This window comes from Chlamydotis macqueenii, chromosome 14 (genome assembly GCF_036417535.1).
Source record: "Chlamydotis macqueenii isolate bChlMac1 chromosome 14, bChlMac1.mat, whole genome shotgun sequence".
Classification (NCBI taxonomy): Eukaryota; Metazoa; Chordata; class Aves; order Otidiformes; family Otididae; genus Chlamydotis; species Chlamydotis macqueenii.
The window spans coordinates 13,284,487-13,310,072 of record NC_141569.1 but is presented as its reverse complement, the minus strand read 5'-3'; the positions used below and the strand labels follow the sequence as shown (position 1 = coordinate 13,310,072).

The following is a 25,586-nucleotide window of genomic DNA, read 5'->3' as shown; positions in this document are numbered from 1 at the left end:
AGATATCAATTATCTCAATTTTTGCTGTTCCCAAACTGCCAGAAGCTCTTCATCCAGGTTGATGTTGTTGAAGTGCCAAGACTGAAGGAAAGGTTTATTGTTTACCCAGTGATACCAAGACCAGTCAGTAAGATCCCGTTGTCTCAGAGCTGTAGTGCCTTTTGGAGATATCCCGCAGCAAAGGCACTGGGAATGCAAGTCGATGCCCGCTTGGCCTTGTGTGACCTCGGACACGTCACTATGTCCACCTCCTACCAACATCTTCGGCTTTGCATGGGATCGCATTTCCCCGGTTCACTTGATACCATGAGGATAAATCACTGCTGATTGTGGAGGCATTGCGTGATGAGAATTTGGAAGTATGGAAATCAGCTCCACTGTCTTAAAGCTGGTTTTGGTAAAAATAACTCTTGTTTTGAGCGACCTGGTGTAACATTGGAGACAGTGTAATTTAACCTAATGAACTGAAAAGATGGCTGGAAGTCATGTGTGTGTATGTGTTTCCAGAGCTCTAGCCAGCTAACGAGGTCGTGGTATCATGGTATATAACTAGATCCACTGGAGCGTTGCAGAAGATGCCTTGTAGATGTTGGAGAAGTAACCCAAGTAATAACCCAACCAATTTTAAGTATTTCATTATTTTCTTGCTTTCAGAACGTGTGAGTGAAATATTAAGACTGGTTTTGAAGGAGAAAAGGTTTAGTCTCATTTGCTGAGTTCATAAGAGGCTTTTCTCCACCCTGCTGAAGATCTGCCGTCATCGGGTGTTGGGTTTTGTCTGCCTGTTCTGCGGGCTCAGAGATGTCCTTTGGTTGGCACAACTCCATCCTTTGCTCTCCAGCTGGTTGGGGACCTTAGCAGCTGGCTCTAGGGTGGGGCATGAGTGTGTGTCTGCAGCAGATGATAGCGTTTCAGTAAGCACATCTTACATGTCAATAGTGTTGCAGAAAACATTACCTATGGAGCCTGGAGTTTTTTTACAAGTTTTTATTTTTAAGGAGATAAGTGAAGGCTTCAACAGGATTCCTCTTGGTGGTAGCTGCACAGGACACTGCACAGTCTTTTCTTGTGCCTTGTCTAGAAAAGCCTTAAATCTAGTGCCATGCTTTTTCTTCCCGTGCACTAAGCTTATCTGGAAGCCCTGATATCTCAAAATGCAGTGAAGTGTGACCACAGCAGGCGAAGGCAGGGTAGCACAGCTGGCGAGGGGCAGCAGGCTTGCCTGGAGCATACCTGCTCCTAGCATCAGAGTTGTTACGCGCTCCTGAGGCGGCTGGGTTTGACTCCCTCACCTCCTTTTCATTGCTGAGGTTGCTTAACGAGTTGATTTACTCAAGTCCGTTACTGCAGATCACCAGGACTCCCATATCTATGTCAGTACCTATTTTTTTAACGTTAATCTTGCACGGCCAAGTGGATCTGTATGGCTGGTTTCCCCTCTTCATGAGTAGTCCATTGTTCTTCTGCCCAAGGAAGCAATTAGCCTAGTGACAGAGGATGCTGAGTTGCGGTAACAGAGCTGGGACTTGTCTGGGTGGGGAGCCTGAGCCAAAAATCAGCCATTTTGTAGGCACGGCAGCTGTAGCGTGCCCCAAAGCATGTTCCTGCTTGTTAGCGTACGGATGCTGGAGGCGTTCTGCCCCTCAGCCTGGTGTCATGTGCAGGCGCTATGGAGGTGGAAGGGCAGCAGTGTTTGCATCCTGGTTACCTAACAGCATTTGGAAATAAAGCTGTTCTCAAAGAGAGGTGACTGACTTTCCTTCTATCTAGCACAGCAGTTCCTCGGTTCTCTCCTCTCTCATATCCAGCGACTGGGATTCGGCAGCTGTAGGGTGCTTTTCAGAAGAAACCACTTCAAACCTTACAATCTGAAGTTCAGGTGGAAGGCTGAGAGACTTCAACACCCCTGAAAAGATGCGGTGCTGGACTTGGCAGTATGGTGGCAGAGCAGAGGGACGGACTCTCATACTCCCCCTCTTCCGCTGTTAGAGGAGAGCTGTGAGGGCACAGCTCCACCTGGACCTTTGTGGATGTGTTGCCCATGAACACCTAACCCCTCTGTGAGGCTGCTGATGGTGTCCACCTCCCAGGACTTGTTACCACATGGGGTGGTGAAGTTCACTGCCTGCTATTTAAAGAAAACTTTCACTTGCTTTAAATGGATCTCCTGCTAGCTTTGTGTGCTGTTCCCGCTTCCAGTTGGTTAGGAGGTGCCCTCCTGGTGTGGTACACCACAGCCAGCCCTCCTCAGCGGTGGAGGACCTCCTGCCTGTTTAGTCTCACCTCTTAAGGGGCTGCCCCTGGACGATTTATTTGTTTTTCTCTGTGCATCTGTTTTCAACTGTGCCCTTGTTGAAATGCAGAGACCGAAGTTGACTGCAGGGTGCAGCTGTGGATGTGCTGGTGTTCAACACAGCAGCAAGCAGTGCTCTATCTTGGTCTCGCTACTCCTGATGATTTTTTTTTTTTAATCTTCTGCTGTGCCCTGAGCTGATCATTTTGGAGAACTGTCGGCAGTGGCTGAGGTACCTTCATTGAGTTATAAATGCCACTTTGAATTAAACACTATGAAGTTTTTCCTAAAGAGATGTGGGTGATGCTCCCACTGCAAGGAAGCTGGTTTTAGTCCTTTATAAAGAAAGGAGAGGTGATGAGATGGATCTTTAAATTAGGAGAGAAAGTGGTGTGTTGCACTCTTTTGTAGCTGGGTATTCCTGATTCCTTTGGGAAGGCTCACTGATTAGGGTGTTTTTACTCTTTTATGCTGTGTATTGAGACAGAGGAGGCAGCCACCTGTAGCACTGGAATTATCTGGATTGGAGAGAGTGGTTGACTCAGCAGGATCCCTGTGGTTGTGCACGCAGGAAGGAAGTTGGCAGCATTTGTTATGTCAAAGTTATTTAGAAAAATCATGAATTTCGCTACATCTGGCTTAAGGTGGGGGGCGTGAGGATGTTGCATTTTGTGCTTGGAGAGCATGCCCTGAAGTCAGCTTGGCTGAGGTATGGTAATCTTTAAGTAGCAAAAGAGGAGCCTTTCTGCCTGCTCTTGAAGATTGCAAGGATTTTTGGCTGCCTTGTTGTTGTCACGGTTTTAATGCTGTGGATTTGCCAACGGGAAGAAGCCCCCATACTCAGGCTTAGTTTAATCCAGGTGGTTACAGGACTGTAAGATTTCTTAATCTCATTTCTGGAGACACCTTGTTTAGAAGATGACCTAGGTCTGGCCTCCCTAAATTCCTTGGAGTATTTGTTGCACCTGATCCTACACCAAATCACTGTTACTTTCCTCTGCCCCAAGAGGTGGGGCTGGATTTCTGCCTGGTGGTGGCTTTGTGTTCCTTGGCCTCACAAGCTGGGCTGCTGCTCAGCTTCCTTTTGTTACATGCAGTTGTGGAGGCAGGTTTGCAGCTGAGCCGGTGCAGGCTTTGAGGGCGAGGTCTAGCAGTCGCTTTGCAAGTGGCCGCTGCACAGAGGAGACCCGCTGGTCCTGTGGAGATCCCTCTACAGAAGTAGCCAAAGTCAGATACAGAAGGCATAGCAGGGAGGAACTAAGAGTGATGTCATTTAAATTGCCTCGTGGTCTCCTTTCTAGAAACCCAGTTTCTGTCTCTCTTCTTTGACATGACAGGTTTTCCAGAAATATGTTTTATGCAGAGTTTGCACCTTTGCCTTGTATGACCCCTTACCTTCTCCCCTGGCCCAGGCGGTGAGAGCTGCGCAGTCCCCTCCTAGACAGTGCGAACGCGCGGAGCTGGAGGGTCTCATGGCAGGCTCTTGGCTCTCGATTACTGTCTCTTTGTTGTTAAATATTTACAGTGAGATGTACCAGATGCTTCCCAGGAAGGGTTTTGTCAGCTTCTCAGTCTCCAGATGCAGCTGCAGAGGAGGCTGACGGCCATTAAAGAGATCGCATCAGTGCAATGCCCTGGGTTCAGCAGCGGCGCTGGACCTCTTCTTGCTCGTGCTATGGACACTGCCGGTTGTGCAGTCTCTGGCTGTGGTGGGATGCAGGCAGAGAGCACCCCTCTGTTGATGACAAGAGATTAATCATGTCTGGTCCTCCAGGCTTTCCCCCTCCCTGCCTTGAAGCCCTTCCACTGCAGCAGGAGGGGGAGCGGGTGATGCTCTTGGCTTTTGTTGCAACACATCTTTCTTCTGGGACCTTATGTCCACAGCAGTGGCACATAGGTGTGACCGTTGCACTGCTGCCTTTGCTCCCTCTCCTTTCTCGGCATGGCTGTGTCTGTCTTGTTCACCCAGCTGCCCTGTGGAGAAAGGGGTGGGCTGGTCCAGGCGAGGCAAATTCCCATCACCAGCCTTGGGCATGCAGAGGCCAGCAGCCAGAGTGTTGCTGCCAAATGACACCCCTGCGCTGGTCACGCTGGTCAGGTTCCCAGTGTGCCTCCTGCTTTCAAGATAAGGTCCAGGACCTTGGGCTGGGCACTATTTGTTGCTCTTGGTGCTTATCAGCTTTCGCTGCTGACAAGGTGACCCGCTGTGCAGCACTGAGGATGGGGAGGGAAGGTTCCCCTGGCCTGGGTTGCACGCTGGTCTGGCCTCCCTGGGACAGCCCGTGCGTGTGCATGCACGCCGGGCTCGCTCTTTGCTGGCATCCCAGACTCTGTGTTACAATTCCTGGCTGGATGAGGGACTTCCTGAGTGCCATGGAGGTAGGATCTCCGGAGGTGGTAGGTCAGCTCTTCCAAGGGGGGGCCAGGGAGGGGCAGGCTTGCTAGGTCATCGTTTTTCCAACTAAATATAGTTGCCTGTGCTTTCATAAGGCTGGGATTTTTGCATCACGTGACTGTCTTATCCCTCCTGGCCGGCAGTCGGTCAGAGTAGGGGATCTGGATCGTGTGTCTGAATGGGTAATGATTAACTGTTAACTAGCTTTTCATTAGAGCCCTGCAGAACAGGCAGAGCGGTGCAGCAGAGGTAAGCAGGAGCAAAGGAAACTGCTCCCTCTTCCTCCTGGAGGGTGGACACCTCCCCTTTAATTTGCAAATCAGTTGCCCCCAAAGGTGAGTGGGTTGGGGATTTTTTGCTTTGTTTTATAAGGAGTTGTGAGACTTGCTATGCCTTGTATGTCTGTCCTTGCTGTCCTGTAGTTCCTGCTTGTGTCACCCTTCCCTCTCTCCCACCACTGATGATTTTTTTTAGGTCGTGAACTATCAGATGGTCTCCAAGCTGGCTTGGAGGAGAGCCTGACCCTCCGGCTCCTCCACAGTTTGTCCCGCCTGCATGTCCCTAGGCCCCTGCAGCCTTTCCTCAGGCGCCCTCCTCTCCCAGCGCTGAGGTGTCCTTGCTGTGCCTCGCTGCCCTGAGCAGCAGCTGGATCAACTTACGCCTTTTCTCAGGGGCCCCGGCCTGCCCATGACCAACTGACACCGCGTTTGCCTGGGAGCGTTTCTGGCTTTTCCAGCCCCTCTTGCTGAACCATTGAACCCGATGGAGTGTTTGCAGGTGTCCTTGGATGCTTTTATCTCTTCCACGATGGCAGAGGAATTGCTGGCTAAATGCTCAGCTGGCTGGGGCCTTGTCTGCACTGGACAAGTTGGCTCAGGCACTGGTGCTGGAGTACCCTCTCCCGTGGGGCTGATGGGAGCCTTTCTCCCTGCTGTGGGAGAGCAGGGTGGCTCAGCAACTGTGGGGCCCTGAGCCAGCCAAATTCCCTCGTTTTGACAGTTTCTGGAGTCTGGTCAGGCAGGTGACCTTGGCTACATCACCAGCGTGATGCCTCCTGGAGTCTAGGAACCACCAGCTTTCCCGGCAGAGACCCCTTCGTTTAGGGGTTGGATTTCCTTAGAAAACTTGAAGGGGTTCCTGTGCTGTTCTGCATGAGCCTGGCATCTCGGGGATCATGTGGTGGTGTGAGCGTGGATCATATGTCAAAAGTTTCCTAGAAATCTTCTTCAAGGAAGAGTGTTACTTGAAAAGGCAGTGGAAAGATGTAACTCGCCCTCGAGAGTGTTTATTTGCTACCTTTCATAGCAGCCATCTGTGCCAGGAGGAATCCGCAGTGCCCTCGCTGACGCTGTTAACGTTAGAAATGCCTGTCGGCATTTCTTAACCCGCTCCTTCTAGAGCGTGGCTTGGCCACGAGTTGAAGCGTTTTTGTCGTGGACTGGGAGGCTGCGAGGAGGATGGTTATGCATCTTTGGTAAGTGCAGACCTTTCCTGCTCCTCATCTGCCCTGGAAGTAAAAGTCAGACCCTGCAGCTAACTTGTGTGTGCCGAACTTGTAGCAGTTACGTGCGTTTAAAAGCAGTACTGTTCATCAGCTCCCAGTGACCGGGGCTGTGTTATACCTGGTGCCCCTGCTTGCTCTGAAGGTCTCTGCAGGGCTGTGCTGCCAGGAGGGTGCTGTCAGCAGAGAGACAGGCTCTGCAAGTGTCCTGAACTCCCCCTGCTCCGGAGCTTGCTTGGGAGTATCAGCCGAGGGATGTGAGGGCTTGAAGAGCTGGGGATGTAACTGGGGTGCCCACGCTCCCAGCCTGTGACGGCACTGCGCCGGCACGCTGCATTGAGCCTGCCTCCCCCCCGGCCGCTCTCCCTGCACTTTTCCAGGGCAAACTCCCGAGCTCTCGGAGCCTGCCCAGGACACCCAGGTGGGAGTGTTCTCATGCTCTCTGCGGAGCTGTCAGATGCCCTTTTTGAAGTTATTTTTAGCAAGTGATCTTTGCAGCAGTTGCAGAACTTACATTGCAGAGAAGTGTAGGCAGCTCCCTGCTTCCTTTGCTGTTACAGTAGGGCTTGTAAGGTGGAGCTGTCTGCTGGGAGCTGCAGAAAACTGCTTGGAAGGCTTTGAGCCATGGTGCCTGCAGCTTGTCTCTTGTTCCTGCTCAACAGGCTTCCTACATGCTTTACAAGCCCAAATCTCTCTTAGCTACGCAGCTTAAGGATTTGGTCTTCTGCTTGGCCCTGACCTTGCCCATTCTGCTGCAGTTTTTCTTGCATGTGCAGGAAACTTCTGATTTGCAGAAGTGTTGCAAATGTTCCTCTTAAGAGGCCTTGTAAACGAGGCCAGATGCCATGCTGCCAGCTAGGAGTCGTGAGTCGGTGTGCTGTGAGCAGTGGGGCCGGCTGTGGTTCTCCACAGTCCCCAGGAGCAGGTGGGAGCCCCTGTTGTGGAGACACCAACTCCTTTATGTTGGAAGATGTCTTTGTGATAACATCTCATTTAAAGCTGTTGGAGAACTCCATCCAGTGCTCCCTTGATTTCCCCCTCCAGCTACGACTGCGATTTGGCGGGAGGTGGAGCTGTAATTGCAAACCTGGAGGAGGTACAGTCTGCATGCCCAGTTTCCCCTGACTCTTGCTGGTTTTGTGTACCTTGTGATGTCTTCAGCAAAATATGAGCACGCCAAGCAGTTGGTGCTATGAATCCCAGGCTTTTCCAGTCGTGTGTGGAGCTGCAGAGACAAGTGTTTCCCATCTCAGTCTGGTATTAGCTCTGACGCATGGCTGAGGCCGGTGCTGGGAGCAGCTCCCTGGGAGGCAAGCAGAGGGGGAAGCTGCTGCTTGGTCTCTGGGAATATCTACACCTCTGTACACAGGAGTGCTACCAAATCACTGCCTGGGGAGACTGAGGTCCCCTCCGGTCTGCCTGTGCTTCCCAGCCCTTTACAGTATGGGTGTGTTGCCCACCGCTGTAGTCTTGCTGATGAACAAATGGGTGCAGCAGCCATGGGAGGTGGGCAGAAAGCGTTTGCTTGTCCCTCAAGATTTATCTGCCTGTAACTTCAGGAGGGTCCTCTGTGGGATGAACTCTCAGCAAAAAAAAACCTTCAGCATCATGTGCAGCAGGCGGGCTGCTGGTGGCAGGGGGAAGGCTGTTGCCGGCTTGCAGGTCACATCTGGCCTGCAGGACTGATGCTGCAAATGTCTGTGGAGAAGGTGTGGTGTTGATGGGCACAAAGCTCCCCAGCTATGTCCTCTGATGGCTCTGTCAGGCTTAAACTCCAAGTCACGGAGTTTGAGTTCACGGGCAGTGCTGAGTGCCCCAGGAGACCCCTTTGTGCAGCTGTTCTCCATTGGTTCCCTTTGGGGCGAGTAAGGGGATTGATTCCTGCAGCCCCTGTGGGGTCCTGGCAGGCTTGGCTGTGGCTGGCTGCTTGCTGGGTCCCTCTTTCTTATAGGAATTGCTTTGTAGGTTGGTGCTGTCACACCATGTCTGTCTTGTGTGTTGTATCCCAGCAGGGACTCTCCTGCCCTGGAAAGAAGGAGCTAGCTGTCTCCAGGGGAAACTGCTGATCCCCAAGCTGATTTTTCTCTGCCTGGACAATGAGTGTGTGTGTACAGTGTGAGCAGGTAGTAGTCCTCTTTGGTGTAAGCTCTCTAATGGTTCCCATCTTTACTCTTCTCAGAAGTTGTCATGCCTGGGTGTCCATTGATTTCTCAGGAGGTTAGTGCAATACCTTTTCCTTGCCATGTTGTTTTGACTGGGGCACTATTCTACCTCTCATAGCCTGCCCAGCCCCTCAGGCTGCTCAGGGCTCAGCTCACCCTTGGCCAGGCTGCACTTGCTCCTTCTCACCCAGAGACCTTGAAGAAGCATTGCCAGAGTGGATGTCCTGTCGTGTTGGTTATGAGCTGCTGTCCTTGTGTGCACCAGGACTGTCCCATGGAGCATGGGAAGGAGGGAGGATTGTTTGGAGGCTGTCGTGTAGTGAAGTCCATCCCATTGGACTGCTGGGCGCATGGCCGGCTGTCTCATGTGGCACTTTCTGGCTCCTGGCAGGGCTCTGGGGAAACTGGGGAGACCAGCTCAGCTCTTCCAGCCCCGGTAAGACCTGTCGCATGGAGCATGTGCCCCTGCCTCAGCCTCTCCAGCGCAAAGTCTGGGCTCTTGGCTTCCAAACCGCCTTCATCAGCGGTTTCACCTAGGTGCCAGGCTGCGGGCTGGAGCAGCTCAGGGGCAGGCCAGCTCCTTTCTGTTGACTTGGCTGCTGGGAAAGGAGGGGTATGCTGTGTCAGGGACCGAGCGTGTGCCGGAGCTGAGGACTCTGCATTCCTTCTGGGAGTCTGGGCTTCCCTCCGAAGCTGTCCCAGTTGGTGCTGGGGTGCTCTGAGCCCTTGTCTTTGTTGTATCCCTCTGGGGGCGGGGAACATATTTGGCTGTGGAGCTGCTATTGCCTTGGCGATGGTGATTCTCCTTCCAGGTATGAGGCATTTGTTGGGCTGGATGGAAAGTACAAGGTGTCTGCACAGCCTTGCCATTCTTGGTGCTTGCTGGATGTGCTGGGGAGCGAGCGTAAAAAGCCAGCAAACGCTCTTGGCTGTGCCTTGGCCATGGGATGCAATACTGGCATTGAGGCCATGGTGCTTCTGCTTGTGCCTTGTCCCCTTGGTTGTTAAGAAGTAATCTCCTCATGGCTGGGCAACCCCGTGGGCAAATTATCTGGTTCTGGCTGCAAGCAGCAGATCAAAACTTGAGACCTACATTTCTGTTCCTGGCTGTGCCAGCATGTGCTCTGTGGCTGCAGGCAAAGCTGCTCCTTCCTTCCCTGTCCATTCTCCCCTTGCCAGTGTCACTGGCCTGCACAGCTTCTGCTGGCCATGGCTCTTGGCTCTGCGGATGGTGTTTCTGTCTCTCTGCTAGCACAGTCACACCCCTTTGGTCTCCTGCCTTGCTCTGAGCAGTCTCCACCGTGACTTGCAGATCTCTGCTCCATCCACGCTGGTGAGAGCCGCCTGCAGCTCCTGCTGTGCCGCTGGCCTGGCTGTGCTCCCTGGAGCAGCCTCCCTGCCAGGCTGCAGTGCTTTGCTTTGCATGTTTTGTCTTCCGCAGCACTCTGCAAATGCTAATTAGTCTTCTCAGCACCTCAGCTAGATAAGGGATGCCTGTTCCTATCTTGCAGATAAGGAAACCAGCAGAACTTGTTTCAAACAATCTCCTCCCTCTCCCCCGCAAAGATGATGGAGTCTGTGGCACCCATCCCTGCCCCTATGTCCTCTTTCACTAGAGGTATGAGGGAGCCTCTTTTTGCTCCCCAAAAAAGCACAAAGAACATCTGTGGCCATGAGGCTCCTGAAGCAACTGGAGAAAAGGGCTGGATGCAATTGTGAACCCCGCAGGGCTGCAGTGCGGTGGGAGTAGGTGCATGGATGGGATGCTTGCAGTGAGAGAGGGAGCCCTGCTCTCCCCCAGCCAGAGGGACTGGTGCCTAGTCAGGCTGCAGAGCAAGTTCAGTTTTTTTTGGTTTTTTTTTTGTTTTGTTTTGTTTTTTTTTCCACTGTACCCGGCATGTCAGTGCTGCTGGAGCAGCCAGGAGTGCTTTGTACCTGTGGAAAACTGGGCTGGCTGCAGGTTTGTGCTGTAGCACTTGGTGCCTTTTGAAGCTATATTTAGTTGGTGACATCTGTGGGCGTTGAGTGGAGGATTTTAGGGGCTGTTTTGAAAGCGCTTGCTCTTCCTACGCTAGCAGGAAAGTTTGAAAGCCTTGTGGCAAGTTTTCTGCCATGGAACTGGGATTCTCAATGAGGTGCACGTGGAATAAATGAGGGACATGTGGGACTGCTACTGCTCATGGGGGAGGCAGTGCAAGTGGGCTCCGGAGGTCCTGGGGGGAAAGGGGAGAATTTGAGGACCTAGCTGAGAGCTTGGGCCCTCCTGGGCATGAAATCCCCATGGAAGAGCCTTGAGGGAGGGAACTGGGGAAGGCGAGTGCATGTGGCTCTGTCATGCGTGTCTGACTCTGCCTTATTGACATTTCAAAGCCTCCAGCTCTGAGCAAGGCTGGGCCGGCAGGATGAATCACAGGTTTTGAGGCTAGGAAGGGGACCGGTTTTGATCATCTAGGCAAAGTTGTCCTGCCTTACGCAGGAGATCAAAGCCAGCTTTGAGTGGAGCTGGGTAGGCTACTCAAGCTGTTTCCTGGGGCATCCCCAGATAGCCTCTGCCGTTCCTCGAGGCTCTTCTCTTCACCTCCCTCCCACCCTTGCCCCACCACCCCATTATGGGGTGCTTTTCTTTTAAACAAAGCCAGCAGAGTCTGTTCTTGCAGGGTGTGTGGCATCTGGCACGGACTGCCGCTCGAGGCAGGGGCTGAGGTGCTCTCCTCTTTCTGCAGAGCACTGCTGTGGTGGAGACCCTTGTACATGGTCCTCGTGGGGCTGGTTTCTGTTAGGCAGCGGCGTGCTGCTCTGTGGGACTCTGTGCATGCTCTGCGTGCACCTGCTCCTGATCTGGAGACCTTGCAGCCAAACCTGGGAGGGAGAAAAAGTTCTTTTTCTGCTTGTAAGGAGGCACTGTGTGACAAGAGCTGAGACAGGTCATGGTGGGGCTGAGGTCTTGACTAGCTGCAGATCTTGTGCGAGGCCTATGGTGGTGTGAACCCCAGCAGTTGCACTCTGATACCTTTAAACACCCCAGAGGCACTCAAGTGCCTAAATACTTTTGGCTGTAGCAGGATTTAGGCACTTCCCAAATCTGGCTCCTTCTCTGTACGTTCCCTCTCATGAACTTGCTGCCCCGTGCTGGGATGCACTGGAGATCAAAGCACAGATGAGCAGCGCTCATGTGCCGCAGACCTGTGCGTCACTCTGTCAGAGCCGTCCTCTGCTCCCTGGAGAGGACCATGGCGTTGGTGCAGCAATGGGCCTTGCCTTTTCAAGGGCATGTTTGTTTTGCTGTGCATAACAGCAGATCAAGTTCTGTGTGGTGCTTTGCAGAGCAAGCTGAACTTCTCGCTACCCCTCCTCCCTGGCTGGCAAGGCCAAGTGGGGAGGGCTGAGCTAAGCCAGGGAGTGCCTTCCTGCAGCGGGATGGGGTTAAAGGTCCATTTATTAGCCACTTGGATTGATCAGGAGTTTTCTGATCTTGATGGGGCCCTTCTAAAACCCAAGTCAGAAGCTGTTTCTGTTTCTGTTCACCTTTTCATCTTAGCCCTCCTTTGCTGAAGGGGGAGCTGGCTTGCTTCCGGCTTCCCTCCAGAGCTGACACTTCCACAACCCTCAGCTGTGTTTTAACAGTTTTGTTCTCCTCCTCTTGCAGAACATACAACTCCTGCAAAAGTGGTGAGGGCTGCCAACCCAAGACAGCGGAAAGGAAGCAAGGTAAGGCTGTGCCTGCTGTCCCTCTAGCTGGCCTCCAGCTTCGGGTGCAGTTGAGAGTGCTGCATGAGCATCTGGAGGGTGTGATGAGCAGACAGCTTCCTTTGCAAGCCTGGTTGTGGAAGGGTTGATGTGCTGGCCTGGCTGCTTGCAAGATCATAGGGGAGAACATCCTGATTCTCCATCTCCTCTTCAGCATTTTAGTCATCTTGCGTGCTGCCTGGACTGGTTTTCTGCCTGGCTAGGCTGAGGAAACTTCACCTCCCCTCTTACAGGAAGGCACTTGGAGTGCAGTCCTGGATGTGGAAAGCCTCTCCCCCCACCCTAGGGACACCCCACGTCGCCTGCGGGCTTAGCCAGTGCCCTGCTTTGCAGTGCAGACTTAGGCGGTGGTGTGATAGAGCCATGTTGTCTGTTTCTTCCCTGTGCAATGTGTTCTTTGCTGGAACACGGAGAGCCGGGGTAATTGATTTCAAACAAAGCAACTCCTTTGGAGGAACCAGGGTGATCTGTTCCAGGGGATCAGCATGTGATGGAGGGACAGTTGCTTCTGAAGATGTTGCGTGCAGCTAGGGCGCCGCTAGGGACATGGGCTGTTGATGTTGGCTCCCAGCAGCCAGTGAAGACATAGCTGGAACTTGATATGACTTTTCTTATCTGTTCCATCTCAGAGAGAGGAGGGCCCTGGAGGCGGAAGGTGTTCCTGTCTGTAAAACAGGCATGGCCCTGCACTGGAAGTGATTTTCCCCATAAACCTGCCTCCTGGGGAGAGGAACATGGCACCTGAGTGTAGAGATGTGATCTCCTGAGGGACTCAGTGACTCCAAATTAATTTAGAAAGGACACAAGGACCACAAGGACAAGGAGGAGCTTCTGTGCTCTGATAAAGTCAGTGCCCAGCCATGATTCATTGTGTACTTGGGCAGCTCTTTGAGTCCCTTCCCCCCTGTCCTGCACGTCTTCTCTGAAGCCTGGAAGAGGTAGAAATTGTGGTAGTGGCCAAGTCATTTGTTCAGCAGAGAAGCAACTGGTCCATCATGTGGCCATGGGGTGTCTGGAACGAGGGGGCTTCTATCACCATCAGATACCTGCTTGAATTTTCCCACGCATTCTACTACGTGATCCCTTTGCTTCGGTGTTGCCAGCACTTGGCTGCAGATGGGCACTTAAGTGGCGCTGTGCCTGGCTGTAACCTGCCACTAGGTGGAGGCAGCTTCTTTGATGAGCTGTGGTTGCCTCAGGTGGATTTAGGATGCTGACAGCTGTGTGCTTTACCTGTCCAAGGGATGGTGTCTGTGATGAGTGAGTTATCTTGAGTACTTTGGTGCCAAATGCTGCTGCTGGGGCAAAAAATTTGGTGAGAGCTGGGAGGCTGGTGGCAGCCTTATTACAATCCCTAATAGACATAAACATGTCTGCAATTAGTTGGGATTAATTTGGGGGCCCTGCTTGGGTGGGGAGAGGCGCTGTGTATATGCAGCTTGAGTGTCACCCCAGAACCTCCCAGGGACAGCAGTGGGTGGTGGCTGTGACAGCGTGGCTGGAAGGACTTCTGGCTGCTGATGTAGGGAACAGCACCCGCAGCTTGTGCACTAATGAGACCTTTCTCTTTGGATCCAAGGTTGGTGACTTCGGTGATGCCACAAATTGGCCAACACCTGGAGAAATAGCCCACAAGAGTGTCCAGGTGAGAACACAAAATCACGCCGGTGAGCAGGATGAGGCCCTTGCAGACCTCTCCGTCCCTCTGGAAGCACTGGCTGAGCCAGGCCATTTGGGGTGCTGAGTGTCAGCGTGGAGGCAGCCAGGAATAGTCTGCAGGGGATTTCCTTTTAGGGCTGCCCTGTGCATTGGGCTCCCTCCCTCAGTGCTATTCTGGGAGCCTGGTCTAAACCCCTGGGCTGGGTGAAGCAGGTAGGGCAGCTCCCAGAGCCGCTCCCCTCAGGGCTCCTTCGTGCAAGAAGGTGCCTGGGCAAAAGCCAAGACTTCCACAGGAGAAACTGAAAACACGCGTGAGAAAGGGCTGATGTGCCCGAGGGGCATGGCCTTCCTCTCCTGCTACGGATGTGGGTGTCATTGAAACCTTTCTATTTTTGGATGCTGCTTTGCCAGCTCCTGGCTGTCTGTCAGGGCATGAGGGTCACTCATCCTTTTGCCAATGGGCCAGTCTGGTCCCTTGTAGGAGACCTCCATCCAGGAGCACCAGGCCTCCCTGGCAGTTCATCTCAGTAACTTCTGTGCCTGGGGCTTGTGTCCCAGCTTGAGCACTTCCCAGCATCTGTAGAGGCCCTCACCCTGCTCAGACGTAAGCCCTCCCCCAGGAAGAGGACACCTCTGGGAGGCATGGAGCATGGATGCTCTCAGCCTAGGGCACAGTCCTCCTATTCCTGCTTCTGCTGGGACAGCTGGGATCTGCCTCCAGCTCTTCATTTCTCCCACCTCACATATTTCCTGCACTGATGTGTCTCCAGCAGCCACACAAAGCACCATCCCTGCGGAAATTGCCTGTCAAGAAAGACATGAAAGAGCAGGAGAAAGGGGATGGGAGCGATGGGAAAGAGAGCCTGAAAACCAAATCAGATGAGTCTGGCGAGGAGAAGAATGGTGACGATGACAACCAGAAGTCAGCCCAGAAGAAGAAAGGTAAGGCAGGACCTGACAGGGACAGTACCCTAGGCTCAGCCTGTCTCCCCCTCAGCAATCCACAGCTGAGTGAAACGATCCACCGCTTTCCCTGGGCGGCCTTGCTGTGGGACATGATCCCAATGCAGGGACAGCTGTGGTGAAGAGGTGTTTGCAGGCTTCAGTGGGACAAAATGTCATTTTGTTGGGAGCAGGTGGAGCAGGGCCCAAGTAGGGGCATCTGCGTGTCTGGGGAGCGTGGCAGTAGTGTGCGCTCTGACGTGTGCTCCATGGTGGCACAGAGAAGCCCCTGACTGCGTTGCATCAGCCATGGCTGACACATGGGCTCAGTCTGGCCTGAGCCTCAGCAGGCAGAAGGGGACAGAGGAAGGACAAGTGCTGCAAAGCAACAGGGGAGTTTTATTATGTTCCTCCATGTCTGAGAGTCCTGGTCAGAGCCTTTCTGCATCCAGTGAGGCCTGGAAGGATGTCTGGGGACAGGATTGGTCTAGAAGCACCCCCCCTGCTTTCTCTCTTCCATGTGTGGGGGCTGCGTGGCAAGAAGGGGCTGTGGGGGAGGAAGCAGACGCTCTCTGAACGTGTGTCACACCCAAACCCTGTCCTTTTGCAGGCAACAAACACAAGTGGGTCCCTTTGCAGATAGACATGAAGTCAGAGGTGCCTAGGGACAAAACGGCCTCTCGGAACAACCGGCAAAATGAGCAGCACAGGCACCCCTCCAACAACCGCAGCGAGCTGAAAGGTGGGGGCTCAGGCTGGGGACCCTGCCCTGGCTGTGGGGCAGAGCAAGCCCCTTATGCCCAGGCATGGCACTGGGGCAGTGGGTACGCTTCCTGCGTTCAAAGGGCTCCGGGGCGCAGCTGGCTTGTGCCAGAAAAGTGCTTTCATCCTGTAACACTCCTCCTTTCCCTGTCTGCTGCAGGCTGGCACCCGGACAACAAGCACGAGCGCAGCTGGCAGGACCACGATGAAACCTCCAGCGTGAAGAGCGAGGGAGGAGCCATACGAGGGGCCTTCCGAGGCCGAGGCCGGGGCCGCGGCAGGGGCAGGGGCCGTGGCAGAGGAGGTGATGACTGTATGTGTGGCCTTGTGACAGTAAGGAGAGAGCAGGGCTGTGTGTGAGAGACCTGAGGCTCCAAAGCAAGCTGGTGAGGGCAGAGCACTGCAGGGATACAGGGAATACTGTGGCAGGTCATCCCAGGTAATAAATTGAGCTGCTTTTAATAAAAGCAAATTATTAGTAGTAGTATTTTAATAAAGGCAGATGTCTTTCTGCTACTCAGGCCAAGCTCTTCCACCTGTTTTCTGCCCCTTGCAGTACCCCTATGTGCGGGAGTTGAAGCACGCTGATACTCTGTGTAGGCTTTATGTCTTGTTGAGAGCCAAGCAAGAGTCTTGGCTTGGATGGGGAAGGGCATCTGCACTGGCCTGTGGCAGGGCAGTGTCTGTGCTAGCCCTGACACAGCTTCAGTGTAGGGCCTTTGTGTGTCACCTGGGCTGCCCAGTTGCTCCTGGGTAAGAGGGCTCCTGGCCTCTCTTTGGCTTGCTGTGTTGAGGCTTCACTGGAATCCTTTCTGTGGCATAGGCTGAGAGCAGGAGGATGAGGGATGTGGGTCAGTGATGCCCATTGTGAGCTGCCATGGGGGCCCCAGTAGCAGTTCCGAGGGAGCTGTTTGTGCAGGAGTCTGGCCCCATCTGGCAGCGCAGCCTGTCTAGCCGATCCCAGGGGCTCTGTGCTCACCCTCGTGATGTCCCGCAGGGCACTTCGACTACCAATATGGGTACCGGAAATTCGAGGGCTCGGATGGCTCCCGCCCCCAGAAGTACGCTAGCAACATCACTTACTACTTTGACAACATCAGCAGCGCCGAGCTCTACAGCGTGGACCAGGAACTGCTCAAAGACTACATCAAGCGGCAGATGTAAGCATGACCTTTCCTTGTCTGAGCGTTGGTTGTTGGTGGGGTGTTCACAGATGCCCTCCCTGGAGACTGCATAACTAATCCCATGGGTGGAGTTAGAGCTGAGGTGTGTTGACTGTCATGCAGTTTACAGCACCAGCTTGCCCACTTGCCCCACCATGGGCTCCTCCAGCTGTCTCTCTTCAGCCTGTCTGTAGCAGAAGGGGGCAGGCAGGGGGGTGCCCAGAGGAAGGTGGCTTGGAGCTGCCTCTCACTGACGTGTTGTCCGTACAGAGAATATTACTTCAGTGTGGACAACTTGGAGCGAGACTTCTTCCTGCGTCGCAAGATGGACTCGGACGGCTTCCTTCCCATCACTCTGATCGCCAGCTTCCACCGGGTGCAGGCGCTGACCACCGACATCAGCCTCATCATCAAGGTGAGGGCAGGGAAAGCTGAACTTGCGTTCTTGTTATACTTCTCACGACCCCTGTCTGAGGCCGGTTTTCTAGATGGGCTGTGGGTGAGATGCAAGAGGAGCCTTCCCTGGTTCTTGACTTGCTCCCTCCTCCTCTTGGCCCTCCTAGGGAGGGCTGAGCCACTCAACATGCCAAGGCAGGGCCCTCAGTTAACCAGGTATCACTTGATTCCAGGCTCTGAAGGATAGCAAGGTGGTGGAAATCGTGGATGAGAAGATCAGGAGAAAAGAACAGCCAGAAAAATGGGCTTTGCCTGGCCCTCCTATGGCAGACTACACACAAACAGACTTCTCACAGTTCATCAACTGCCCAGAGTTTGTGCCCCGGCAAAGCTTCCAGAAAGAGACAGGTGAGCACTGGGGGAATGTGGCAGGAGGTGTGAGATGCAGTGTTGGTACTGCAGCAGGACTGAGACCCTGAGAGTCAGGAGTGTTCTCCAGGGCAGGGCTCTGCCGTTTGCTTTCTGCTTGGTGGTGAGAGCTGGTGTGGGCTCTGTCCTCAGACCCACAGCGTGCTGCTGCCTGTGTGCATGGGGAAATATGAAAGAGACTGAGTCTGTGCTTTTCCTCTCTGGGGCCTGAAGGGATTCCGGGAGGGTCAGTCCTGCTGGAAGTCTATTGACTATGCCTGGAAATACTCTAGCATGGCTGGACAGAGCAGAGGACGCTCGTGAACCCAGCCTTTCTTTAATGGGTGAGGAGATATTGAGCTCAAATAGGGCAGCAGGTATGGAGCTGTGATCTGAGTTCTGGGGAAGGATCTGCTGTGCTTCATGGGCTCTGCCGCGTGCTCTTGTCACCCCGTCCCATGGGGACTGGCAGGAGCCCAGCGCTGGGCCTGAGAGGCCAAGTGGAGGGCTGTCTTGGTGCTGTCGTAAGAGTTAGTTTTGGCAGCAGAAGATCTGTTCCCACTGGCTGCAGGCGGTCTTGGGAAGGTTTCCATGAGAGCAGAGTCACCACCTGCTTTAGAGCTCTGTGTGTCTGGAAAGCTGTCACCTGCAGAGCTCTGTGGCCACCACTGATATCACAGCCTTAACCAGAGTTTATTTTTCCCTCGGCAATTGTGGGCAATGTGCTGGTAAGCCTTGGCCACTGGATGCTAGCTAGTCCCATAAGCTGTGCCATGCTGCCAAAATAACTCCTTCTTTGTTTGGATGCTTTAAGTACACAACCCTCCAGCCTCCCTCCTTCTCTCTAAAGCACCTCATGGCTCTTGTTGGCTCTAGAGTCTGCTCCTGGTTCCCCACGTCCTGCCAGCCCAGTCCCCACCAAAACAGAGGAGGTCAGTAACCTGAAGACGATGCCCAAGGGCCTGTCTGCAAGTCTCCCAGACCTGGATTCAGAGACGTGGATTGAAGTGAAGAAGAGACCTCGTCCCTCCCCAGCCAGGCCCAAGGTACGTGGTGATGTAGGAGCTCTTGGGGTGGAGATCTCCTGGTTGTCTGAGTGAGTTGAACCATAAGTAGGCAGGTTTCAGATGAAATAGAGTCTGTTGGTCATAGGAGTCATGTCCTAGTCTCCTGGCCTCATCTTGACCCTCTTTGGAGCTGCTTCTCAGTGGTGTAAATAAGGTGTTCTCCCCAGATGGGCAGCTTCTGGCTGTGGTAAGGAAACACGAGGCAGTAGTTGGGTCTCCACGCAGTAAGCTTGTGACGCTATGCGATCCTTACCCTGTGTCACCCTTGCCTCCCTACCTGTAGAAACCAGAGGAGTCAAAGACACCACAGCAGCAGAAGCAAAAGGACCAAGATGAACCTGAGGAACTAGACTTCCTCTTTGACGAGGAGATGGAGCAGATGGATGGCCGCAAGAACACCTTCACTGACTGGTCAGATGAAGATTCAGATTATGAGATCGATGATCGAGACGTGAACAAGATCCTCATCGTGACACAGACGCCTCCTTACCTGCGCCGGCATCCTGGCGGGGATCGGACTGGCAACCACACATCCAGGGCTAAAATGAGCTCAGAACTGGCCAAGGTGATCAACGATGGGCTGTACTACTACGAGCAGGACCTGTGGACGGAGCAGTTTGAGCCAGAGTATTCGCAGATCAAGGTGAGAGCAGCTGATCCAAGGAAGGGAGTGCATGTAGGTGCGGGGCTCCTCACGGGGAGCTTTGTGTGCAGCAAACTGACCATCTTGGTGGTGTGGGGTGGAAAGGGAGGTACAGCTAAGCTGAGATTAGTCCTCTTGTAGAGCTTGAGATTCCTGGCTCTCAGCATCATGCTCTGCTGTGTCAGAGATAAACACAGCTCTGTAACATGGTATAAGGCTGCAGCCAGGTAAACAAAGTGCAGGCAGTGAGGTGACCTGGAACATTGAGTCTATTGTTTCGCTGTCTGCCAGGATCTTGGCAGGCAGTGCCAGATCTATGGAGGGAACTGGGCGTCTGCGCTGTCCGTAGTGCCCAGCGCTCCATGGCACGGTCCCTTGGAGACCGCACGTACTGGGGATGGGTTCATTGATGGCTGGGCTGCACTTGGCCTGTACTCTTATCCGCTCTGCTGCCAGTTTGCATAGACTTGGGCTTTTTATAGAAAGCCCATCTGCTGCTTTGAAACATTTGAGTCCCAGCTTGGTGACTCTGACAGTTAGGGACTTGCCTAGGCTCGTTCAGCAACTGAAGTTATTTTGGCTGCAAGGTGGAATGGCCCATTAGAGCTACCAGCTGGGCTCAGTGTTCCCCCGTCTGGTACCTGGCACGCAGTGCAGCAGTGCTGCTCTTTGAGGTGGCAGAAGGCGAGAGTGTGGGGAGAGCAGGTGACAGAGGGGCAGTGTGTGCTGCGGGTAGGGGTCCTTCAGATGCGTGGGAGCGTTGTGCCCCAGTACTGATGTGATGGTGAGGGTGCAGGGAGGAGAATCTAGGGATGCAAGAAGGTGGCGGGGGCAGTGGGGTCCTGGCCAAGCTTGCCTTGAACCTTGCTGCGCTGGCGATGCAAGCAATGGTTAGAGGAGCTGCCTTGTAAGATCCCTGCAAGCTTGGGAGCAAAAAGTGGCTCAGATCTAGCTTATACAGGGCCCCATTTTCTGTCTGCTGTATCACCCCTTCCTACGTCTGCGCAGCACATCGCCTTTCTGGGCACCAAGAGCTCATGGCTGCGCTTGGTGCCCAGCATTGTGACTGTTGCAGAAGCAGAGCGGTAGTCATGATGAGTTGATGGGATGAGGGCAAGTAGTTGCTTCATCGTCTTCCTCTTCCAATGCAGCAAGAAGTAGAGAACTTCAAGAAGGTGAATATGATCAGCAGGGAGCAGTTCGATACCCTGACCCCAGAGCCCCCTGTGGATCCAAACCAGGAAGTCCCTCCTGGTCCCCCAAGGTTCCAGCAAGGTAAGAGTCAAGGGACACGAGCGGATGGGACTGAATTTGTCCTTTTTCCTCCTAGTGAGAGATCCTCAGAGGTTGGATAGCAGCTTGGGGGAAGGAATTGGGGCCACTGATTATCTTTCCCAGAGCAATGCTCTTCTCCTAGAACATTTTGGGGCTACGGAAGAGGAGGCCCGAAAAGTAGAGGTGTCCCAGCAGAGTGAGGAAACCCTGGCAGACTTTGATGTAGATCCCTGGATGTGATTTGTCTTTTAGACCTTCTTGGAGTACCTGGAAGGCAGCTGCCCACTGGGCCTCGCTTGCCTGCGTGTGCGGCCTGGTGCCCTGCCCTTCTTCTGGGGATGGGGGATTTGTTGCTGCTGTTAGTCACTGGGAAGCAGATACTTTGTGGAATCCTTGGAAGCTCAGTCCTTGGATCTGCTTCTAGGCTTTGGACTGTCTGGCCAGGGTGGATTTGAAGCTGTTTGTCTCAGAGGGCTGGGATATGTTCCTGCCCCTGCTGCTTCCCATCTGCCAGGTGGATGTCCCTTGGCTGTGGTGATGCTCTTGTGCTCAGAGCTCAGCTTGACCCAGGGTGGGGGGTTTCTCTTTGCAGTACCTACAGACGCTTTGGCTAACAAGTTGTTTGGAGTTCCTGAGCCTTCAACCATCGCCCGGTCTTTGCCTACGACCGTACCAGAATCACCCAATTACCGCAACACCAGGACCCCCCGGACCCCTCGCACGCCTCAGCTGAAGGACCCGACACAGATGCCTCGGTTCTACCCGGTGGTGAAAGAGGGCAGGACGATAGACGCCAAGGTGGGACTAGTGCTGGTGTGTGGGATGGGAGCTGGGGTTTCGCAGCTGGGGCCTCGGAGGAAAGGGACATGTCCCTGATGTGCCATGTCTTGCAGACTCCGCGGAAGAGGAAGACAAGGCACAGTTCAAACCCCCCGATGGAGTGCCACGTGGGCTGGGTGATGGATTCTCGGGAACACAGGCCCCGAACTGCCTCCATCAGGTACCAGTGATGGGCATGTGGTGTCATGCAGGAGCCAGAAATGAGAAAGGCAGTGAGTTTGGGAAGGAACGGGAAAGGGAGTGTCTGATCTTGCAGGGGAGGTGTCTGGGACTGGGACCCAACTTATCCCTCGTGGAGTGAGCCAACAAAAGTCTGAAGCCTTGGAACAATGAGATGAGATTTGGTTGGGAACATTGGTTTGCATACTAGTAGGATACCCCATGGTTCAGGTCCCAAACCCAGAGCTGACAGTCACAGGGAGCTGGTGGGACCAACAGACAAGTGCTGTGGGGTAGAGTGTGACCCCACTTAGCTGTCAGCTGGGTGATGCCAAGGAAGGGAGTTGACAGGAGTTTCTTGTGCTCAGCTCCAGCCCCTCGGAGGGAACTCCGGCTGTCGGAAGCTACGGCTGCACCCCGCAGTCCCTGCCCAAGTTTCAGCATCCTTCACATGAGCTGCTCAAGGAGAACGGCTTCACGCAACACGTCTACCACAAGTACCGTCGGCGCTGCCTTAACGGTAGGGATGCACTGCGAGATGTGGGGTGGGATGTCAGGGTGTCTGTGCTCCACTGCGTCCCGGGGCAGGGTATGACCACAGTGCATGCACAGGGAGATAAGCAGGGTCCTGCTGGACGACCATGCTGGTGACTGATGGTTCCCCAGGGTGGGGAACCAGGCTCAGCGTGTCCAGCACTGGGGCTGGGTGTAGTCACGGTGTCACTGGGCCCTCCTGTACGTGAGCCTCTGTGCAGAGCTGGCTCCCTGGAGGGGATCTGCCTTGTAATCACCCCCTCTTCTCAAAATAGAGCGGAAACGACTGGGCATTGGTCAGTCCCAGGAGATGAACACGCTCTTCCGGTTCTGGTCCTTCTTCCTCCGAGATCACTTCAACAAGAAAATGTACGAGGAGTTCAAGCAACTGGCTGTGGAGGACGGGAAGGAGGGATACAGGTAGGAGAAGAGGGGCAGTGGCTTTCTTGGGAGGAGAGTGAGGGAAGAAGGATTTGGCCTTTCGCAGGGCGCACAGCAAAACAAAGGCAGCATCTCTGCCTTGCTTAAAGGCAGCACTGGGGCCACCCTCAGTCACCTCCTGCTGCTGGTATGCAGCAGGGCTCTTGAGGGCTCTGCCTGGGTGTTGCATGCTCTGGTGTCTGAGCACTGCACGCTGCTCTGTTCCCAGGTACGGTCTGGAGTGCCTTTTCAGATACTACAGTTACGGGCTGGAGAAGAAATTCCGGCCAGACATATTTAAGGACTTTCAAGAGGAGACCATCAAGGATTACGAAGCTGGTAGGTGCCTCTTTTGGCCTCTCCTGGGGTTGGCAGTGATGTGGCCTAGCTGCGTGGCTGCCTGTGGGCCTCTTCTCATGACTTTGGGGAAGCCATGTGATGCTGTACGTTAACCTGTGTGATGGGGACTGGCTGGACGTCCTGTTGCTTTATGAGCGAGGGCTGAGTGGATGCTCACCAGTCTAAAGGGTGCTGAGGGGATGGAAGGGGGCAATGGGAGGTTTTGGGCTCTCCCAAAACATTTCTTCTCTAGAGGCACTGGTTCCACTAGGATTTCTCAAGGCCCTGCTGTGGCTGAGCCTTGTCACCACCAGGTCAGCTGAGCCTGGGGACATCCCACGTCAAGAGGGCTGCCCAGTACTGGTGCAGATTGCTTCCCTCCAGGTTCTCCATCGTGCCTCAGTTATGCTCATCACTGGCACAGGAATGTCCGTGGGGCGAGTGGTGGGGAAGCCTGGAGGAAAGGATTATGATGTCTGGTTTGATTCTTGTCCTTCTGACGTCTGGTTTGGTTTTTTCCCTCTCCAGGACAGCTCTATGGGCTGGAAAAGTTCTGGGCCTTCTTAAAATATTCCAAAGCCAAAAATCTGGACATTAACAGCAAACTGCAAGAATACCTCAGCAAGTTCAAGCGCCTCGAGGACTTCCGAGTGGATGTGAGTAGACACAATGCTGGCACCACGCTAATGGCCCCTGCAAACACCCCTCGTCCCCCTCCAAGGAGGATTTTGGGGGCATGTCCCCAAGTGGTGCCAGGCAGGGGAAGTTAGTGACACCTAGTGTCATGCCCTGTCATTGCAGCCGGGCCAGAAACAAGCTGCAGGGTTTGAATATTGAAATCCACTTCAGAGCAGCTCTCTGGGGAACTGGATGAGCCCATCTTCCCTGATGAGCTGAGGAGGGAGGAGGAAAGTGAGCCTTGATGGCTTGAGTGGAGCCAGCATTGCGTGGAGTTTCGGCTCCTGGGTTCTGGACTGTGCCCCTGTGTGGGAAGGAGATGCTGATGATCACCCTTGTGCTTAATTGGAAGTCAGTCTGTCTTTCTCCCAGCAAATCTGGCAGCAATAGATTTGGAGAGGAGGGCAGCTGTGTGCTTGGGATGAGTATGCATGTTCCTTGTATGTCAGGGAGAGAGATTGCCAGTAGAGGTTTGCAGGAAGGCTGTTTTCTGATCCAGGGGAAGGGCACCTGTGTTCGGAGGAGGCTGTGCTGATACTGGGGTGCTTTTCTTCCAGCCACCCATGGGGGAGGAAGGTGGACACAAGAGATACCCTACGACGTCAGGGGGAGATGGCAAGAAGCGCTACCCATCCCAGTCTTCCAGCAAAACGGTCAGCCAGTGCCCATCCAGCCAAGCCCACGCCTCACCCAGCCAGCCTGCACAAGAGGATGCCAAAAACCTGAGCCAGCAATCTCCCGCCCCGTCGGCTGCAGAATCGCAGACAGTGGGGAAGTAGAGAGGCTGCAGCATCTGCTTCCTGCTGGGGGACGGGGTGGGTTGGTGGGGGACTGGCTCAGAGAACGGGAGACGTGAGGGGGTGGGACAGGAAGGGAGCTGGAAGGTGGGTGCCCAGGAGTAGGCTGCTTGGGAGAAACTTCAACGCACACGATTTTTTTCTCTTGTGGCTATCAAGCAAAGAGGATCTGCATCAAAACACCATTTTGCTATTACAACCCTGACCAGAGCCAGACCTGCTCCCAGCAGACCACCCTTTGCTTTCCCTTCCCTCCCTTCCTGTGCGCACACTCATGTCTTAGTGTCTCTTCAAAAAAAAAAAGTTCTGGCTGGGTTGGAAAGGGGAGATTTTTTTATTATTATATATATATATCAAGTTTTAAATTATTGCTAGAAGTTCGTCTGGATTTACCAAAACAAGTCTGCTCTGTGCAGCCCCAACGACTCCCCTGTGTGTTGCCCCTTGGATCGCAGGGCAGCCTGCTCAGGAAGCTTGGAGGAGCGAGGTTCCCCAGTGGGGGACCGAAGCCGCAGCGTGTCACAACGCTGCGGAGCCTCTGATCTCCGTGACCTGGCTGACGTCTCCCATTCCACGTACGGTGGTACCTATGCAACACCAACCGCCGCGACAGGAGCATCACCCTGTTCGTCCTTCTGGTCCCTCCTCCCCAGCGTCTTCATCTCCAACCTTCCCGAGGGTCTGGCTCTCCCTCTCCCTTCCATCACGGACAATTTGGAAGTCAACCAAAGGACCTTTGCCAAGGATAGGCTTGTTCTGACTCCTTCCTGCGAGGATGGCTGCTGGGAGGCTGGTAGGCACCTGGACTCGAGCCTATGTGGATGGTGCACCCGCTGCCCCAGGAACTCCCGTCGCATGCAAAGACAGGACTTTGCCGAAGGAGGTTTTCTCTTCCTTTTCTCTTAGAAAAATGAAACAACAAGAAATCCCACAAACCCCTTTAAAACAACAACAACAAAAAAAACTTTAAAAAGACACATCACCCTTTGCTTTCTTCCTTGGAAATATTATTGAAGAAAAAAAAAAAAACAACAAAAAAAAAACAAAAAACATGTAAAAAAAAAGTTGCCTTATGGTGGAGCTAGACTGGGGAGGCTTGCTGGCTTCCCGCACCCTGGGGCGCGCTGTGCTCTTGGCTCTCCGCCCCGGCCCAGAGACTCCTCACGGCATTGCTGCCGAGCTGATCTTCCCCGCGGCCTTTCCTCTGACCCCGCAGCTCGCTCGGATGCCTCCCCCTGTCGCAGAGACCCCCTGCCAGCCCTGATTCTCGTGGGGGAAGGTGCCAAGGGCAGTCACATCCAAGACTTGTGCTCACAAAGTAGTTGAAGCCGCTGTGTTGTGTATATACCATTGTAGCATCTTCCCCACAACAGCAACTGTACATGCTCGCGGTCTCCCTCAGACCC

General features: G+C 53.8%; 1 protein-coding gene across 3 annotated transcripts in view; it reads left to right on the top strand.

The window, feature by feature from the left end:
• Nucleotides 1-25,232, top strand: part of LARP1 (La ribonucleoprotein 1, translational regulator) — a 42,669-nt gene extending 17,437 nt beyond the window's left edge. For 2 of the 3 annotated variants that reach the window (XM_086759119.1, XM_086759122.1), the window contains 18 exons: nt 11,998-12,059; nt 13,678-13,743; nt 14,528-14,699; nt 15,310-15,441; nt 15,622-15,765; nt 16,459-16,621; nt 16,895-17,039; nt 17,254-17,428; nt 18,305-18,474; nt 18,779-19,138; nt 20,290-20,413; nt 21,006-21,211; nt 21,307-21,413; nt 21,781-21,932; nt 22,222-22,366; nt 22,596-22,705; nt 23,234-23,361; nt 23,941-25,232. In XM_086759119.1, coding sequence (XP_086615245.1) covers nt 11,998-12,059; nt 13,678-13,743; nt 14,528-14,699; nt 15,310-15,441; nt 15,622-15,765; nt 16,459-16,621; nt 16,895-17,039; nt 17,254-17,428; nt 18,305-18,474; nt 18,779-19,138; nt 20,290-20,413; nt 21,006-21,211; nt 21,307-21,413; nt 21,781-21,932; nt 22,222-22,366; nt 22,596-22,705; nt 23,234-23,361; nt 23,941-24,162 — 2,783 coding nt within the window. In that variant the 3' untranslated portion in view covers nt 24,163-25,232. The remainder of the gene's footprint in view (nt 1-11,997; nt 12,060-13,677; nt 13,744-14,527; nt 14,700-15,309; nt 15,442-15,621; nt 15,766-16,458; nt 16,622-16,894; nt 17,040-17,253; nt 17,429-18,304; nt 18,475-18,778; nt 19,139-20,289; nt 20,414-21,005; nt 21,212-21,306; nt 21,414-21,780; nt 21,933-22,221; nt 22,367-22,595; nt 22,706-23,233; nt 23,362-23,940) is intronic. The other variant, XM_086759121.1, reaches the window with a different exon arrangement.
• The last annotated feature ends 354 nt before the right edge of the window (nt 25,233-25,586 follow it).